Consider the following 21,163-nt stretch of genomic DNA (forward strand, 5'->3'; position numbering starts at 1 on the left):
TACGACCCGAATTGGGATCCGTTTTTTAAGTTGACTTAAATTATTGTAATAATTTATTTATACAGCCACATTAGAGTAGTAGTAAAGTAGATACAACTCCTTTTCGTTTGGAGAGGATATTAAAAAATGTTTAATGTATATCCGTTTTCCAAAATAAACCCTAAATATACTCTTGTTATTTATGACACATACCCCGCTCGATTTGATCATGCGTCGACACTGACTATTTTTTTTACCTCAGTTTTAAGTGCACATAATCGAGTACTTATCTGTATCTGTATATAATAAACATTTTCAAAGTATATTTCCTAGTATTTTTAACTTTACATTGAAACTAAAGAATTCACATTACAAAAAATAAAGTTTATTTTTTTAATTATAGTTGTTATAATTTTTTTTGTAGCATTTTTGAATTACAACGATTACAATATTTTTACTGTCGATTGGTCGCAGTTAGCGGCTATTCCTTGGTACAATTCAGCAGTGAAAAATACAAAAAATGTATCGAAACATTTAGCTTTATTCATTGAACACATGTCCACATCAACTGGAGCTCACGTGGAAGATTTTCATTTGATTGGATTTTCTTTAGGAGCTCATGTTGTAGGATTAACTAATACTAATATAAAATCTGGAAGTGTGAAGCATATTACAGGTAAACATATAAAGTAAATAATGAACCATGTTTCTATTAGCTTCGATGCGTAGCTGAGAAGGTATTAGTTTTACTATGATGTGTTTTTTTTTTGTATCTGTTACCACTTTTTCTCAGCTCTCATCGAACGGATTTCTTTCAACGATACGTCAAAAGACCACAAATCGTATCTAGTCGAAGACATTACCCTCAAAAATAGAAAAAAATGTCCCTTAGTCCCGTAAATGGGGTAAACCTCCAAAAAAATAACAAAATTAAAAATTGCTAATTTTCGTTATTTTTTCAATTTTTTTTACTAAAAACTGGCGTAACTTTTTCAAAAATGAACATAGCAATATAATTTTTTTTTTTTATAGAAGCAAGATGTCTTTACATATCATTTATATTTAATAAATTTGACCCTTTACCTGCCTACAGAGGGAATTCCTAATGACAACTTTTTCAACTTAAATATTGAAAGTATTCGGGAAAGTATGACATTTATACATATCTTCAATTAAAGATAATGTAACATACTTTATTATGGAAAAAAAAATTCCGGACTTTATTTTGTATTCACGGTAAAAATAGTTACCAAATGTTATTTTTGTGTGAAAATTCTCGATTTTATATTTTACATTTTTTACTTTAAAATGCTATAACTTATTAAGAGATGTATGGATCAACATAATTTTTTTATGAGAAATAATATTTTTTAATAATCCCTCTTTCATTCGACATACTTTATCTTAATCAGGATATTAATAAGGAACTAGCAGATAATGTAGCTTTTGGAATAATCCACCAATTTTTTAAAATTAAACACTATATAAAAATTTGCATCGAAGCGTTTTTTTTTGATAGTGATTTTAATTACTGTCAGATATCATTATACTTGGCGATGGACAGCTTTAATACTGGAACGGTATTGACGTCGGCCACCTCCCTGGATGCGTCTCCAAAACCCTCCATATTGGAGAGATTGGGGAGCGCGTCTAGGGGTGGTTCTACAAGGATGGGTCCTTCGGATCAGACCATTGGGGTAGGTAGTGTTGTAAAGGTGGCGGATCTGGGGGAGGACGATTCTCTCCGTCCCAAAAGGAAGGGGATCTCTCCGCCCCTCGAACCCACCACCATTACGCTTGAGGACACCCCGCCTAGCGTGGCCATCCCCATGCCGGAGACGCCTTTGCCGGTACTGACCAAGAAGCCCAGGTTGGTGACCCTGACAGCACTGGACTTGTTTAGCGCCGACGGGTCACCAAATAGAGTGGCTGGCCGGTCCGACGAGGTGCTGTCGGCTGGGTTGGTCCTCCTCGGAGAACAAGCGGGGCAACTCGAGGACGTATTGGAGGTGTACTCCCCGTACCGCCGTGTGGTCAAGATGGACATAGACAGTGTTAGATCTCGCTGATCTTCATCTGACTCGCATGCCGGAGCGGGAGTCACCGACAACTGATCCCGGTGCCCTGGTGACCAAAGTCGACGTGTCGTCCCAGACGGACTACTGGTGGAACACTTATGGCCGTCGGAGACACGTCCCTTCTCCTCCGTAGGAGCGACGCAGCAGCGGCCACGCTCCCTATTGTTCCTGCCGTCAAGAAGCGTTGGAAGAAGGGGAAGAAGAAGGAGGGGACGGCAAAGAACGATGCGTATCCACCCGTAGACATCACAGCGCCTTTGCCATCCAGTGGTGCAGCCCCTTCTCCTCCGTGCCCAGCTCTTCCTGACATCTCTCCAGCCCCCGCTCCTGCCACCTTGTGGACAGAGGTGGTAAAGCGGAGAGGGGCCAAGAGGGTGGAGAGAGCGCCCGTTTGCTGTGCTCTCACTGTGGTGGAATCGGGCTCTACGGGGCTACGAGCTGCTGCAGCGGGTGCAGTTCTCATTGCTCGGGGAATCGGGCGCGTCCTCCGGTTGCGGATCGAGGAACGGCCTGTAGATATGCAGGTTAGCCGCGAAATAAGCAGTCCCCTTCTTGGGGACTGACGAATAAGCGGTCGCGGACAGCGAGCCTCTCGGACGCTCGTTAACCCTACAGATATGTAGGGTAGTCGCGAAATAAGTCACTCTATTTTAATAGGGTGGTCGAATAAGCGATAGCGTTCGAGAGAAACATAGAACTGGGTAGGCGGACCCATTAGCCTGGTAAGGCGACCGCCTAAGGGAGGACAACCCTAAAAAAAAACTACGAGCCTGGCGGTAGGTTAAAAACGCATGGGAAGGACACCCATTAAAAAAACCCAATATGGATAGGATAACTGGAAATATTGTTACCGCCCCAGTGCTATCGGATGGCACAGGGGACGTCGGCGGGGGTTCTTGTAGCCCGGCTCTCGTTGACGCCGACCAAGGGCGATGCGATGTGGAGGCCCCACAACCCAACTTGGGTATAAATAGGAAGGGAGGATTCACCATCACCGAGGAGCTGGTGGATGAATGGGCTGATATCCGAGATAGGTATAGCAACGATATACCTCTCACGGAGTCAGAATATGTGCGCTGGGAAGAAATAAGGCGCAAGATGGAGGACGGAAGCGAGGTCGAAAACTGTTTCCCTCGTCAAAGATTCCGCAACCTAGGCGTCTTTAAGGGCGCAGTGGACACCATACTGGAGATGATGACCAGTGACGTCCAAAACGGAGGCAACTTCTCTACGGAGGNGGCAACTTCTCTCCGGAGCGCAAGGAGGTTTATAACCCCTTCCATGGAGTAGAAGGGGAAGAGGAGCGAGTGTGCCTTATGAGTAAGTGCGTCTCCTCCCTTCGAGGCGAAAGCACGGCGAACCGTGCGATCCAAATTGCTCGGCTANAAGCACGGCGGACCGTGCGATCCAAATTGCTCGGCTGGTCAGCCGGGAACTGTTGACGCGCCATAGGAAGGATCCGATGATGGAAGCAATGGGGATTGGACTCCGGGATGTCGTTGATGTGTTCGACTACGAATGCGTCGTCGCGGAAACGGCACCCGGAGTTGTGGAGGAATCGTCCGAAGGAGACAATAGTCTATCCGAGGACGAAACAATGAGGACAGGTGTTAGGCCTGGTGTGAGTTGTGTTGAGCCTTCTCTCGGGCAGGCGACGACCGCTCCTTTCCGTGAGGTCTCCCCGCCTTTGAGCCCCCTGCCGGAGGAGACGCCCCCAAAGCGTTACCCCGGGAAGAGGAAGGCGCCACTTTGTAACGAAGAGAGCGACGATGAAGCGACATTCGACATCGGATTGAATCATGTCGTCGGCCTGACCAGACAGGCCGAAGTGGAGGGTAGCCTCATGAAAGAGGTTCCAGGTACTCATCTGCAGTACTTACTGGAGCAGATATCTCTTTCCTGCCAAGCGCTGACCGAACTTCGAAGTTCGGACATGCCACGCCGTAAGAAGAGGTATGACTCCGAGGAAGAAGCAACCGCGCAATCGGCTTTGGTTGGAAACATAGCGGGACAAGTCGCAGTGCTCCGCGGAGTCATCGATAAGCGTAGAGGGATGGGCGTCCACAAGGAAGTCCAGGAGGCGACCAAGAAGCTGGAGGAAATCCTGGCTACGGAAAGGCGCAGGAGAGCGACACCGCGCTCGGGGACCATTGTAGCCTCGCCGGAAAGGGGTTCTGGTACGTTAGCTCCGGTATTCGCGAAACGGAAGCCGACAACGGACGCGGGAACGCAAACGGCGGTTGGACCGCAAACAAACAGGCCGGGGACGTCTAATATGGCGTTGAGGAGGAATGTGGCCACACAAACAACGGAGGAGCCCCCAAATCCCAGGTCAGATCCGTTGACGAAGCCTGGGAAGAAGCGAAAGAAGAAGAAGGAGAAGAGACTGAACACTGTCGAGGGTACGGCCTCCTCGCCGACCGTTACGCTTCCCGAGAAGCATTCGGATCGGGGGACTGCTGCTGCAAAGTCCGCTCCGGCGAGTGTAGACATAGGAGCGGAGACGGAGAGGCCCACTTGGACGGAGGTGGTTTGTCGCAAGGGTGGACTGGGGAAGACCGAGGAAACGGCAACTAGGCCTAGACCTCCACCGCCTACACGAGGTCCGGCCGCAAAAAAGTTGCTGGCGAGGGTGCCTCGTACGGAGGCTGTGATTATCGGCCCTTTGAAGGGGGACTTGAAGTATGCCGAAGTGATGAAGACGGCGACGGCCTCTGTGGACCTTCTGGCCTTGGGTATCCAGGTGTCTGGGACCCGGAGGACTCAGACGGGGGCCGATCTGCTGGAGGTTCGAGGATCCGCCGAGAAAGCGGATTTACTAGCCGCCAAGTTGGAGGAGGCGCTCAAATAGAAGGACGTGCGGGTGCATCGCACTTCGATGACCCGCACTGTCCTGATCAGGGATGTGGAGGACTGGCACGAAGAGGATGAGGTGCGTCGGGCCCTAAGCGACGCTCTGGAATGTCCAAATGTTGGGCCCGTTATCATACGGCCTAACATTGGAGGCAAGGGGCGTTACGCGAGATGCGACGTGCCCGTCAAGGTTGCCATTCGGCTTACCACAGTGAGCCGAATAAAAGTCGGCTGGACAAACTGTAGACTGAGGATCATTGACAAAAGTCCTCAGTGCTACAGATGTCTGGAGCATGGGCACATTGCCCACAGCTGTAAGGGCCCGGACAGGTCAGGGAACTGTCACAGCTGCAGAAAAGGTGGGCATATCGCTAAAGAGTGCCCTTTTTTTTTTTTTTTTTATACACCACCGGTATGCTGTGGACCGCCCTGGAACTACCGCGAGGTATTGCTTCAGGGCGGCCCACGCCGTCTAAAAATTCAAAAAATTCACACCACCACGTTGTGAATTAGCCCGAAATTAATCAAGAGTTTATTCACAACGTGGTGTGGCCTCCCCCGTTAGCCGGACCCCAGAGTGGGATCCGTTGCCCAGGCCGCACCACGTGGAGGTGGGGGTAGGACTTTGCTATGGTTGGGACAAGTAAAACTCACAATAGACAGACACAAAATCACAGAACCTGACTTTCAGGCCTCTTTGCCCTTGCCGGGGCAGTCCTTTGCCACATGGCCCATCCCTTTACATGCGAAGCATGCGCCAGTAAGGTCTGGGCCCTTGCAAGTACCCTGCACATGGCCCCGCTCCAAACATCTATAACAGCGCGGTCCTTTGTCATGTAAGAGACGCACTCTACACGACGTCCAGCCAATACGCAGGCGGGTTAGCCCAGCGAGTGGAGCCGCAGCTCTGATGGGCACCTCGCACCGTGCGTACCGGCCATTCCCGCTACCAAATAGCCGGACCACAACGGGATCGGCTACCGAAGCACCATTCGCGGTCGAGATGATAGAGGTCAACGCTCCCTGAACGTCCTCTTCCTCTATCCACTCCTCTACATCGAGAAGCATGAATGTGCACATCATCACCGGACGATGGACGCGCACATCCATGCCGTCCAGCGCCTCCACAATCTTAGTGGTCAGCAGGTCGGCTTGAGCCCCGGTACCTCGAACCTCCAGGAGCACTGCTCCTGACTTGGTTCTGCGGATACCGGAGACCACAATGCCCAGCGCCTGGAGATCAACTTTCTCCATCACCGTTTTAATGACTGCCGAGTATTTTTGGTCCTCTTTAAGAGGACCAATAATAACGGCTTCAGTTCGCGGTGCTCTCACCTTGATAGCAGATCTCCGTGCTGAGGTAGGAAGCCCGGGATTAGGGCGAGGTTTGGCCGCCGCATTTGGGGCCTTGCGGCGGACCACCTCTGATCACGCAGCCGGCGGTGGAACCTTAGGCACTACCACGGTCTGGGGCAGCGGTACTGGGGTGCGTGCTGCCTCTACTATTACTGAGTCTGGGGCAGGTTCCCCTCCCCCATCGACGCTCTGATTCAGCTTCTTGCGTCGCCTTTTTCGCACCCGCTTAACCACCTTGGTGGTGGATAGCAGGCCGACGGGCGCCGCAATCGCGCCTGGTCTCGTCGGCACGGCAGGCTCGGTGTCCAGGTCGCCACTGATCATAACCGTGGTCACCGAGGAGTCCTTCGCAGTTTGCGTGCCCGCCTCTTTGGTCGACCTAAGTAGGGCCGCTCCATTGGGAGCTCGTGTCCCGACTCTTCCCTCGAATGGGGCCCGATGATCCTCGCCGCTCAACGAAGGCCCCCTTCTCCTTTCCCTCTCCAGTATTGCCTCGAGTGTCCTTGTCGCTTCCTGGACCTCTCTATGAACTCCCATGCCCCTCCGTTTGTCAATGACACCACGGAGTACTTTAACTTGGTCGGCAACTTCATTGACCATGGTCGCAGTTGTTTCCTCCGTAGTATCATTCCTTCTTTTTTTGCGAGGCTCGGCAGAGCTCCTTAGATCAGTCAGAGCCTGGCACGACAGGGAAATTTGCTCCAGAAGGAATGCCAAAAGAGTGTTTGGCACCTCCTTCATGATACTCCCTTCTACCTCTGCGGATCTGGAGAGAAAGACGAGGTGGTTGAGGCCGACGTCAAACGCCTCCTCATCATCACTATCATCCTCCCGTACTGCCGCTCTCCTCTTCACCGGGTGACGCTTTGGGGGCGTCTCCTCCCGGAGGGGGCTGAATGCCGGGGACTCTTCCCGTTGTAAAGCGGACATGCCTTCTTCTCCCAAAGACGGCTCCGCCTCATTCCCTCCTGGTCCGTCTCCGGCACGCATGACTTCATCTTCTTCGTCCTGCGCAGCGGCGACGGAAGACAAGAAACCTTTTCTCTGGCTCGCCTCACAGTCTCCTTCTGCTTGGTGGCACTTATATTCATACAGCTCAACCGCCTGTCGCAGTCCGTGTCCCATTATTTGTATTATCTTGCTGTTCTTGTAGCGGGTGAGTAATTCGGTGGCGACTAGTCAGGCCACACTATTGACCCGATCTGCCGCACCCTCACCTCGAAGGCTGGAGATGCAGCTATCCATTAAGCCGGCTCTCTCCTCGTCGTCCTCTACATCATCAAGAGGATTATACCTCTCTTCCTTCACCGGTGCGAAGACTCCACCATCCGCAAGGTTCTTCTCCATCATTCCCAACACCGTCAGTACAGAACTCCGGAAGCCATCCGGGTTTCTGAACCTCCTGAGTGGGAAACAATGACTCGTGACTTCCACCGAGGTCATACGCTGGTGCAGGTGCATCCAGCGGCCATATTCCGACCGCGTCAACGGAATTCCGTCGCAGAAGCGATCCCGAATGTCCGCCCAGTCTTCGATCATCTCTGCAGAGATCGTCAGATCACCAGCAGTTACCTCAGTGACCCGAAAGTCACTGGAGGGTGCCTGCTTGGCACACCCTCCGACAGTTACTTGGGCGCGAACGCCCCCTAGACCCTGCCTCACCAGTCCCACGGTTTCGATGCAGTCGCTAGATGACGACCGGGTCGAGCCTGCAACAGCACTCTTCCCAGCCGGTCCTGAAGGATCCGAACCTTCTGGAACCGTAACGGTTTTTTTTACACTGGTTTCCTTCCATGATTGGTTTTTACGGGTGTCCTTCCCTGCGTTTTACCTACCGCCAGGGGATTTGTTTTCGGTGTTACCTTCACCTAGGTGATTGCCTTACCAGGCTATCGGGCCCACCCGCCCGTTATGAAATTACCCTCGATCGCTACCGCTTATTCGTCCACTCTAGGAGTGGTTTATATCACGGCTACCCTGCATATCTGCAGGGTTAACGAGCGAACGAGGGGCTCGCTGTCCGCGACCGCTTATTCGTCAGTCCAAATTAATGGACTGCTTATTTCGCGGCTAACCTGCATATCTGCAGGCCGTTCCTCTATCCGCAACTTGAGGACGCGCCCGATTCCCTGAGCTAGGGAAACTGCGCCCGTGCTGACGTTTCGTAGCCCCGTAGAGCCCGATCACGCCGACACTGTAGAGCAGCGCAACGGGCTAAAGAGTGCCCATCAAGGATGGACCCAACCCATCGCGAAGTCCTGCCCCCACCTCCGCGTGGTGCAGCCCGGGCAACGGACCCACCAGTGGGGTCCGGCTAACGGGGGAGGCAGCACCGCGCTGTGATCCGGCCCGGATTAAGTTCGGGCCGAAGCACAGCGCGGTAGCAGAAGTGTTAGAAAGCGACGTAGGCCAACTCGAAGCAATGCTTAACGGCAGTCCCGGGGCGGTCTGCAAGAAGTCGGCTGTAAGGAAAAAAAAAAAAAAAGGGTGGAGAGAGCGACGGCGGTTCCCAAGGCGGAAGTCCCTGGTGGGCCCAACCGTCCCGAAGCCCGACTGCCGCCCAGCTTAGGGCAAAAGTTCCGAAGACGTAGGCGGTGGTGATTGGATCACTCAAGGAGGGGTAATGATAAGCCGCGGTCATAAAGATCGCGATGGCTGCCGTTGACCTCAAAGTCCTTAGGGTCCAATTGGCGGGCACAAGGCGGACTCGTACGGGAGCAGTCTTGCTAGAGGTCTGAGGATCGGGCTGAGAGCCTGAAGGAGCATACTCCTGGACGTGGAGGAATGGACGGAGGAGGACGACGTGCAGAGTGCACTGCTGAACGCCCTCCGCCGTCCAGAGGACAAGGTGTCGCCGAAAATCGGGCCTGTCGTGGTCCGTGCGAACTCTGGCGGCAAAGGGCGTTACGCCCGGGTGGAGGTGCCGGCAAGGCTGGCCCCCCGCCTCGCAGATCTCTCCTGTATCCGTGTGGGATGGGTCACCTGTAGGCTGAGGATTCTTGGAGACAAAGGTCCGAGGTGCTACAGGTGCCTGGAACATGGGCACGTGGCCCAGACCTGCAAGGGCCCGAACAAGTCCAAGGGGTGCTTCTCCTGTAAAGAGGAGGGCCATGACGCATTCGAACCGTTGGCCGCGAGATCCGGAATCCCCTGAGGTCGGTCCGCAAAGAGCTGAAGCTCGTCATCAGGCGGGCCGACCACGACCCGTGAGGGAAATCTTATCGGGCCGTTATACGGAAGCTCCGCAGTCCACCGGCTTCCGGTCAGCTGGAGACGGAAGTGCTGGAAAGGGCGGTAGACATGCTCTTTCCGACACATCCGCCCCTGCCTCCCCCGGTGAGATGACTTAGCGTCTCACCCAAGTGATGTCCAGCGACGGCTGCTTTAACGAGTAACTTGCACCGTATTCGCAAAGCAGCCGCACCGACGTACGACCACTGTTCGGATCGCCCGGGAGAGGCTGATAGCGCTCTGCACACCCTCTTCCGGTGCGAGGCGTGGGCCCAGGAACGGGACTCTTTGGAGTCTCGACTAGGATCTACGCTCCGAGTCGCGTCCCTGGTGGACCTGATGTTGGGAAGCCGGGAGGCGTGAAGGCTCGTCCAGGCGTTCGCCGAATCCATCTTGAAAAAAAAGGAGGAAGCTGAACGCTTGAGACAGAGGCAGCCGCGCTGCCCGGTACAGGAGGACCTAAGGCGCTGGTTTAGGCCGGCGCCTTAGGTATTTTGTGTTTAATGTTATGTGTTGTGAGTTATTTTTGCCCTCCTCGCATTGAACGGGGGAGGTCACACCACGTTGTGAATCAGCTCTTGATTAATTTCGGGCTGATTCACAACGTGGTGGTGTGAGTTTTAAAGGCGGCGTGGGCCGCCCTGAAGTAATACCTAATGGTAGTTCCAGGGCGGCCTACAACTAAGCCGGTCGTGAAAAAAAAAATATCTTATACTTTACTCAACATTGCTGCGATATCACTGTGCCGCGACCCCCCTGTGCAGGGTTTTTTTAAAATGACTATACACATAATTAATTAGATTTTTAATATATTATGAAAATTAGAATAACTGTTCAATAACAACTTTGAGGCCAGTATTTTGGAAGTTATTGACAATTTTATACCTAGATGGTAGAAATGATTGGTAATAAAAATAACAACTGCATCTCACTTCCATCCTTCATTATTATATGATAATAATTTCGAAAATGCTGCCCTATAAGTTGTTTTAGATCAGTAATTTACATAATTTAATAATTATACTGCACAAAATTTTCTGCTCCAAATAATATTATAATAGATTTCAAATAGAATTTCATTGCTGATTTCAATTCTAGTTTTTTGAGATAACTGTTAATTAAGGGATGTAAAATGTAGCGTCAATATAAATAAGCATTTTGATGGAACTTAAAAAAGAAACTGTGTGTTAAAAATTGTCTTATCAAATCTAATTCGACAATATATACCTTAAAAAATAGGTTAAACATGACATAACCTACACATTTCGAATTAAAACTTTGATTATTTTTACCATATTAAAATTAAAAATCAATTTTTAAATGTACATACTCGTTTTAACACACTTATATTAGTTTCACGTTCCGGGATTAAGTAATTTGCGCGCCTGCTGCTGTCCTTGGATGTGGTAGCCGTTTCTCTGACTCCCTCTCCAGAATCGAACCCTGATTTCCCGTTACCCGTTACAACCATGATATTGATATTAACTACTATCATAACATGAAACTAAAAAGTGAAAAATAAATATAGTTAAAAAAAAATAAAAAAACACGCTTTTATAGCATATCGAACTATAAAGTTAAAAATAATTTTTAAAATAAGCGTAAAACAATAATGAACGAAAAGTACTAGTATTTTATAGCATTTTAAAGTAAAAAATGTAAAATATAAAATAGAGAATTTTCACACAAAAATAACATTTGGTAACTATTTTTACCGTGAATACAAAATAAAGTCCGGAATTTTTTTTTTCCATAATAAAATATGTTACATTATCTTTAATTTAAGATATGTATAAAAGTGTCATACTTTCCCGAATACTTTCAATATTTAAGTTGAAAAAGTTGTCATTAGGAATCCCCTCAGTAGGCAGGTAAAGGGTCAGATTTATAAAATAAATATACCAAATGATATGTAAAGACATCTTGCATCTATAAAAAAAAAAATTATATTGATATGTTCATTTTTGAAAAAGTTACGCCAGTTTTAAGTAAAAAAAATTTTGAAATTTAGCGATTTTAATATTTGTAATTTTTTTAGAGATTTCTCCCAATTACGGGGAAAGAGGAAAATTTTTTCAATTTTTGATGGTAATGTCTTCGACTAGATATAATTTGTGATCTTTTGACGTATCGTTGAAAGAAATCGGTTTGGTGAGAACTGAAAAAAGTGGTGACACACAAAAAAAAAAAAAAAAGCTTTGATGGAAATCTATAGATAGTATTTAATTCTAATAAATTAGTGGATAATTAAAAAAATAACATCAACTCCTATTTTGTTAAATATATCTTGATTAGCAGTTCTTTTGATTTAAAAGTATAATATATGAATAAATACTAATTATAGTAATTAAATTTATATTCAATAATTTAATAATGTAGTGCTATTCAAAGCTACCTGGATCTTGTTTTCGACAGCCATCTTTGGAAACATTGTTCTCATGTCTTTGTGTTCAGTTAATCACTACCAGAGACAGATAACAATAATCCCCGACCTAAATGCGGCTCGGGTCGTGTTATGCAGTTACACGCACCATCTTTAAATGATATTGAAAATAAATGTTGAAATAAAATAAATTTTTAGGTCTTGATCCTGCTGAAGTATTATTTTCGAATGCTGGTCCTGATCAACGTCTTGATTATAGTCAAGCTAAATTAGTTGAAGTAGTACATACATCTGGTGGATTCCTCGGATTTAAAAAAAGATTAGGTCACCGAGATTTTTATCCAAATGGAGGTAATTGGCCTCAACCGGGATGTGTAATTGATTATGCTGGTATGAAACTATTTTTATTTTTTACAACTAATTGTGACTAATAGTAAAAATCTAACTTTATAATACTTTTTATTAAAAGCGGTCTGTAGCCATCGAAGGGCATACTACTACTATAGTGAAGCTATAAATCGTAGTGATGCATTTGTTGCATTACCTTGTGAATCTTATGAAAATTTTAAGAATGGATTATGTTCAAACAATACAGAACTATCCGTTCAATTGGGTAAATCACCATATGATAAATTGTAAGTTTGTTATGCTAAAAAATGAATTAAAACAAAACTTAATACAATCAACTGGTATGTTAATAATTTATTAGCATTTATATAGCTGATGAATAACATAATTATAATATACTTTTGGGAGAAAGGAATAAAGTGTTTGATACCAGCCGGACAACTTGTGCGGTAGCTGTTTCACCAGTCATGTGTACAGGTCTATCCAACGCTTGTAGTGTCGACGATGTAGGGACATCACCACTTAACTCTAGGCTGGACTCATGTATAAGGGAGAAAGATAGATACATAGTAAGAATTAGTACATGGAATGTCGAAAATTAACTGTTAGAAGTAGAGAATTAGTAGAAATATTGAAGAAGAGAAAAGTTAATATTTGTTTTGTGCAAGAAAAATCACTAGAAAAATATAAGGAGTGGTATACCATGTTATGCATTAAGAGATTTCAATGAGGCTAAGAAGTAAGTTCTTTAAGACTGTAGTGAAACCAGCCACGATGTATGTTTTAGAATTTTGGGTGGTTAACAAGAAAATATAGAAGAGAATGGATGTAGTACAGTTGAGAATGCATAGGATATGAGTGTAGTGACTAGAGAAGATAAGGAACGAAATTATAAGCGGGTATAGGTGGTTCGGTCATGTGATGAGAAAAGAAGAAAAGGTAGAGGATGACCAAAAAATAGACTGAGGGACGTTATTGAAAGTGATATGAGGACGTCTGAATGTGCATAGATGATTAGTCTAATATGATGCAACCAAAAAATATTATTCATTTTATAAGTAATAGTATAAATTGAAACCTGACTATTAAAATTTAAAATGACTTTATGTTATAACGTAAAGAAAGTTAGATCAGTTTTATTTTTATGTAGTTTTAAAAGAACCAATTTTCTAGGTTGTACGATAAGTGTTTATACATACAATATATTTATGAAATATCGTAAAATTTAAGAAAAGTAATAAATTATTTCTATTCATGAAAGAATTCGATAATTTTTCGAGTTTTATAATAAATATCCTATCGTTAGAACAAGTATTCATTTATTATACTATAAAAAAATTAATTATCATAATAATAATTTTTCATGTATTACATTTATAAATAATAAAACTTGTAATCATAATATGATTAAGAAAATAGAAGTTAATGTTGCTTTTGGAATAATCCAGCAACATTTGTATGAATGTGTTAAAGCTTGAATTATTTGTATATATTTGTATATATTTGTACATATTTATATTATAAGTATTGCTTGAAATTTTTATGAAAATATCTACGTTTTCAGTTATGAATTGTCGTTTCGGAATCGTAGGTTATTCCTTCTTCAGAGGATAGTTACAGTAGTTTATTTATAATTATACTGCTGCCTTAGTTTGATACGGTTTGTTTTAATAGCAGTTAAAAACTGATAACATCAATGTTGTTTATCTGTTGTTGTTTTTGTCGTGTTTTTGTCGTGTTATTGTTACTAATTGTCAGTTTGTTTTTTATATCTAGTTTTGTTGTTGTCATGCGTTCTATTAACTGAGGCCAAAAAAATAGTCAGTGTCGACACATGATCAAAGAGAGCAGGGTTTGTGTCATAAATAGTAAGAGTATATTTAGGGTTTATTTTGGAAAACGGATATACATTAAATATTTTTTAATATCCTCTCCAAACGAAAAGGAGTTGTGTCTACTTTATGTATTATATATATCCTAATTCAACCCAACCACTCATGGCACGAGAAATCCGCAAAACTTAACGTTAGTTTTGAACATAATAACATTGTAGTCGCAACATCAATTTTATTACATTAATATTATCTTTTAATTATCTGTAACTGTGGCTGTATAAATAAATTATTACAATAATTTAAGTCAACTTAAAAAACGGATGCCAATTCGGGTCGTAATGTAAGGCTGAATGGTAAATTTTTAATGATTAAAGTAAGAACAGCTATGACGCATAGATCAGGGTGTTGGACAGTTAACAAGAGAATAAAGCAGAGAATGAGTGAAATGACTAGAAAAGACAGGATGATGAACGATCATATAAGAGGGAATATAGGTGTATAAGATATACTCGTGAAATTAAAAAAATTACATTGTCTGTGGCTTTTTCTCGTTACGTAATCGTTTAAACTAAAAATAAACTACATCACGGGACTCCAAGTGAAATTTTAATACAAATTGATGATTCTTGCTAAAGTGAAATTTTTTTCCCACTTTGTGTTTAAAGTTGAGGGTGCAATATATACAAAAAATCGAGTGGCTTTTCAATTAATATGAGAATTTCGTGCGAAATACCTTGGCGATGTTTATTTTTCTTAAATAAAATTTGGTTTGGGGAACCGGAAAAATACCAATTTTGGAGATAGGAAAGGTTAGTTTTTAATTTCGATATTTTTAGGACCTACTGAATTCACTTTACTATTCATGACATTAATTAAACCAACACTCTGTATATATACATATATTTAACCATATTTATATTTGTACTGTGCTTTTACATATTTGTATTATTAAATAAACGGGCTACTGGTCTCTTTAGTATAAAGATAATACAGTGTTGACTTCTTTCGTTACTCGTTAATTTGCGCCTACAAAAATCCTACCGAATCATTTTGGATGCGTGTTAAGTATAATACATGGATAAATACTTATTTTGATGATTAAATTTAGTGTGAAATTATTATATAATAAATTAGTATTATATTTTTATGGAAAAATTACACAAAAAAATAAATAAATAAAAAAAAATTTGATTATTCTAATCCTTGTTAGTTAATAATCATTTCAATTATGAAATTAAAATTATTATTCTGTTATGAAATCATAAAAATTATTTATTTATTTTTTATTTATTAATGGATATACACCCAAATTGGGCTCAGAATAGTTTACATAATCAATACAGGTAAGATAACAGATAAGAAAACATAATTACAAATTTAAATCAGTTAATACAGAATGTTATTATACAATTATTGATAAACAATAATTGTATTGAAATTAGAAATAAAAAACGACATAAACTTATATTAATTCAATTAATTACATAAACATCTACAATTGCATTAATGATTTTAACCTGTTATTTGAAAAGTTTGAAGATTTATCCATGTTTGCAGTTGATTGCTGACGTTTCGGACTCATTGCAGAGTCCATCTTCGTAGTGATAGTTACTGCTCGGTGGCTATACTGAATATATATACATACCAGTATAGTTTCAGCCACCGAGCAGTAACTATCGCTCCGAAGATGGACTCTGCAATGAGTCCGAAACGTCAGCAATCAACTGCAAACATGGATAAATCCTCAAGCTTTTTAAATAATATGACAATCCATAAAAGTTTCAACACATTCATGATTTTAACCTGGCTAAGTTATCGTAAAAAAAGTCAAAATTATTTATCGAGTTGCCTAAAGTTAACATTCTGTTGATCGGTGCGAAAAGACTGTAGTTTTGACGGTAAGTGGATGTATAGAACATTTGTGACTCACGCGCATTAGTTTGAGGGACGTTTATAGGTATTTGTCTAAGTAACGCGGGACATATGATTGAAGTATTAAGTAATTTGTGTAACCAAGCTGTATCGTGAAACTTTCTTCTATTTTCAAATAATTTGATTCTGTACTCACCCGCTATATTCTTCAGCGATATATCGGTTTTGCCTGTTTTAAATGCAAGTACTCGTAAGAATCTATTCTGACCGCGTTCAATCTTATTAATTAAATTAATTTGATATGGATTCCAGATAACTGAGCCATATTCTAATATGGAACGGACTAGAGAGAAATATAATATTTTTAAACAATTTAAACAAATTATTTATCATTATAATCTAAACAATTTTTTTTGGTAATACTCATTTTTAATATACATATCATCTGATATGTATATACATATACATATCAGATGGATATTAAAAGCTCCAAAAATTCACAGTGAATACATTTAATAATAACATTTAAATCATATTTATTATTATTTAATTTTGTAAAATGGTAGATAAGTTAAAAGGAGGCAATAAAATCCCTTTTTTAATCACCTATAGTGTTTGATCTAAGTATAAGAATTGACTATATTTATTAATTTTCTCATATTGTATAAGTGTAAAATCATTACTAGAATAAATTAAAAAAATAATAAAAATATAAAACATTTTTTACCATCACAAACATTGATCTTTTAGTCTGAATGTGTGGAGAAGATGAGTTTTAACAAGATAACGATCGTTAATTTGAATTTTTCGGGTTTAAAAACCATCCTGATTATACATAACTAAAAGAGCAGGAGAAGTAGCAATGCTTGTATTTTGTTGCAAAGAGCTTGAATTGACAATTAGCTTATTTTTTTTTTTTTGTTATCAATGAGACCGTTTCGTTTGTATTATTATGGTTATTTTTGTTTGTCATTGTGCTTCATCGATGATTAGAATACGTACCGCCGTTAGTAGGCAGTCAGTCGGGGAGTAACGTATCTAGTGAAGTAATTATTCTTTAGACTTATTATAGAAAATCAAAAATTACAATTAACACATTAAAAAAATCATTTCAACGTAAAATTAATAATGCACACTTTGATTGGAGTTAAAACTACATAAAATAATATAAAATTAAACAAAACACGTGTATGATTCAGTAAAAAAAATTGAAATATTTCGATATCTGACAATTGCAATAGTGCATTGCTGACAAGAGCAGCAATGCACTATTGCGGTTCGACACGAACTAAACTATTAGAATCGTAAAACATAAAAAAAATATAAACAATTAACAAAAATTAAATAATAAAAAAAACAATACATAACATTAAAAAACACAACACAGGGGAGTCGTGGCACAGTGGTATCGTGGCATAAATGAATAAAGTATAATGATATCTAACAGTGATTAAAATCACTATCATAAAAAACGTTTCGATGCAAATCTTTAGATAATGTTTAATTTTTAAAAAATGGTAGATTATTACAAAAGCTACATGATCTACTATTTCCTTATTTATATCCTGATTAAGATAAAGTATTTCAAATGAAAAAGGGATATAAATATTATTTCTCATGAAAAAATGATATTGATCCCATATATTTTTCAAAAAGTTATAGCATAATAAAGTTAAGAATGTAAAAATAAAATCGAGAATTTCCACACAAAAATAGTATTCAGTAGCCATTTTCACCGTAAAGACACAATAAAGTCCGAAAAATTTGTTTTCTATAATAAAGTATATTATAATATCTTTAATTTATGATATATATAAAAGTGTCAGACTTTCCGGAACACTTTAAAAGTTAAGTTGAAAAAGTTAATATTTTGTCAAAAAGTTGTCATTTTAAATCACCCCCTGTAGTCAGGTAAAGGGTCAGATATAGTGGTGACCACAGTGGTGACGTGGCATAGATGAATCAAGTATAATGATATCTGACAGTGATTAATATCACTATCAAAAAAAAAACGCTTCGATGCAAATCTTTAGATAGTGTTTAATTTAAAAAAATTGGTGTATTATTCCAAAAGCTACATGATCTGCTAGTTCATTATTAATATGAGATGGATATAAATATTACTTCTCATAAAAAAATTGTATTGATCCATACACTTTTCAATATGTCATAGCATTATAAAGTTAAAAATGTAAAAAATAAAATCGAGAATTTTCACACAATAATAACATTTGGTAGCCATTTTCACCGTTAAGACATGATAAAGCATATTACATTAGCTTTAATTTAAGATATATATAAAAGTGTCAGACCTTCCGGAAAACTTTCAAAATTTAAGTTGAAAAAGTAAATTTTTTGTGAAAAAGTTGTCATTTTAAATCCCCCCTTGTAGGCAGGTAAAGGGTCAGATATAAAAAAAATATATACCAAATGATAGGTAAAGACATCATGCATCTATAAAAAAAAAATTATATTGATCCATATATTTTTCAAAAAGCTATAGCATTATAAAGTTATAATTATAAAAAAGAATTTTTTTACAAAAATCGTATTTTTTTTATTAAGTTTGATATAAAGTCCGAAATTTTTTTTAACTATAATAAAGTACCTTACATTAGCTTTATTTTAAGATATATATATAAAAGTGTCAGACTTTCTGGAACACTTTCAAAATTTAAGTTGAAAAAGTTCTATTTTCTACATTTCTTTTTAGATTTGAACCCCCCTCAAATAAAGGGAAATAGTCCGATTTAAAAAAACAGTATGTCGAATGAAAGATGTGTATAAATACAACTTCTCGTGAAAAAATTATGTTGATCCATATATTTTTCAAATAGTTATAGCACTTTAAAGTTAAAAATGTAAAATACAAACTCAAAAATAGCAATCGGTAGCCATTTTCACTGTGAAGATAAAATAAAGTCCGAAATTTTTTATTTCCATAATAAAGTACATTATATTAGCTCCAATTTAAAATATATATAAAAGTGTCAGACCTTCCGGAACATTTTCAAAAGTTAAGTTAAAAAAGTTAATTTTTTGTGAAAAAGTTGTCATTTTAAATCCCCTACTGTGGGCAGGTTAAGTGTCAAATTTAAAAAAAATATATACCAAATGATAGGCAAAGACATCAAACATCTATATAAAATTTTCATTTTTGAAAAAGTTATGGTAGTGTTAAGAAAAAAATGTCAAAAATTACTGATTTTTAAAATTGTAATTATTTTGGAGATATCTCCCACTTATGAGGAATGAAGGAAAATTTTTCAATTTTTGAGGGTAACGTCTTCGACTAGATACGATTTGTGATCTTTTGACGTATCGTTGAAAGAAAAAAATCATATTAATATGATCATTTTTGAAAAAGTTAAAAAGTTATAACAATTAGCGATTTTTAATTTTGTTATTTTTTTGGAGGTATCCCCCATTTACGGGGAACGAGAGAAATTTTTTCAATTTTTGAGGGTTATGTTTTTGACTAGATATGATTTATGATTTTTGTACGTATCATTGAAAGAAATCGGTTTGGTGAGAGCTGAGAAAAAGTGTTTTTCAGACACAAAAAAAAAAATAAATGAACACATCATAGTAAAATTAATACTTTCTCAGCTTCGCATCAAAGCTAAAAAAATTGAAAAAATTGAAAAAATTAGCAATTTTTAAATTTGTAATTAATTTGGAGATTTCCCACTTTTTTGTACATAAAAAATAGGTAGTCGGTACAAATTTTTTTTTTTTTTGGACGAAGTATTCCAGGATCATTTTTAAAATTTAAGTTGAATGCTTTTTTTTGTGTGATAATTCTGGATTTTATTTTTTACATTCTTAACTTTATAATGCTATAACTTATTGAAAAGTGTATGAATTAATACAATTTTTTTAAGAGAAATAATATTTATATACCTCTTTCATTCGAAATATTTTAAATTAAACACTATATAGAGTTTTGCATCGAAGTTTTTTTAATAATAGTGTTTTTAATCATTGTCAGATATCATTCTACTTGATCCAACTATGACACGTCACCACTGTGCCGCGACGCCATGTACTGGGTTTTTTTTATATATTATTATATTTAAAGAGAGTAGAATTTAATTATTTCTAAAAAAGATGTTGTTTAAATTACGTTTACGACGGCATTAACATAAGAGCATTTAAAGAGTATCATAATTATTCAATATTTTACTACAATTATTGTGTATAGATTAAGGGTATAGGAACCTTGAAGTTTTTTAGTTATGATAATATTTCGGTACATATTTTTAATAATTTCTGTTTTTAAAGGGCTTTTAATTTATTTAATTGATTAATATTTGGTTTTGTTTAAATTTTTTTTTTTAATTAAGATTATTTTATTTTGAACCTATTGATATCTATACATTTTTTCTATGGATGTCATTTATAATATAACTAATGCAATTTTGTATAAATGTAAATGTCATTAATTTAACTTAATTAAATATTTTTAATAAAATTTCATCTTACATTACAGGAAAGAAGGAAATTATTATTTAAATACAAATTCAGACTCGCCCTACGGAAAGGTGAGTAAAAATAAGTATTAGAAATTAACGAAATTCTCTAATTTTGTTTAAACATTGTTTAAAATGTTGTATTGAATATATTAAACTTGAATAGAACTTAATTATAATTTTTTTTTTTATTACTAGAAATAAATTAAATTAAATGGAAGTAAAACATAGTTTATTATTTTTGATAAACAGAAAAAGAATATGACATATTGTTTGGGGGTGGACGGTAAACGGTCACCGATAATAATAGAATGAAAGTGAAAGGATCTCGAGGTATATGTGCCTACGGAAGACGTCTGATATACATATATATAATATATGGTTGGGTTGGGTTTATACATGTATATAAATACAAGATAGGAGGGTTTTAAAGGTTTCTGCACAAAAATGTACACATGAATTAATATCAGTTAGGATTATCGTATTTTTTTTATGTAACTGTTTTAGTCAGTTCATTTACCACGACCTATTTCACTCTAATTGTTTATTACTAAACATCTTTTGGTGAAGGTACTATTATAGATTTATTATATGAATACATTTTTTCAGTTACCTCAAATTATCTTGATATGACAAATATTCGGATGCGATGAATTATACATAGTCAGGAAACGGGTTTCTATTGTTCTCATTGTTACAAACAATGAGAACAATAGAAACCCGTTTCCTGACTTACTGAACACTCTGTATAGTTGA

At 39.4% G+C, this 21,163-nt stretch overlaps 1 protein-coding gene across 1 annotated transcript in view; it reads left to right on the forward strand.

Annotated features, from left to right (window-relative positions):
* Nucleotides 1-20,575, forward strand: part of LOC126908347 (lipase member H-like) — a 34,940-nt gene extending 14,365 nt beyond the window's left edge. The window contains exons 4-7 of the mRNA XM_050690338.1: nt 404-655; nt 12,079-12,270; nt 12,350-12,515; nt 20,428-20,575. Of these exons, the coding sequence (XP_050546295.1) occupies nt 404-655; nt 12,079-12,270; nt 12,350-12,515; nt 20,428-20,500 (683 nt within the window). The 3' untranslated portion in view covers nt 20,501-20,575. The remainder of the gene's footprint in view (nt 1-403; nt 656-12,078; nt 12,271-12,349; nt 12,516-20,427) is intronic.
* Nucleotides 20,576-21,163: the final 588 nt, after the last annotated feature.

This window comes from Daktulosphaira vitifoliae, unplaced genomic scaffold, assembly GCF_025091365.1.
Source record: "Daktulosphaira vitifoliae isolate Bord-2020 unplaced genomic scaffold, ASM2509136v1 Scaffold_5, whole genome shotgun sequence".
NCBI classification, from domain to species: Eukaryota; Metazoa; Arthropoda; class Insecta; order Hemiptera; family Phylloxeridae; genus Daktulosphaira; species Daktulosphaira vitifoliae.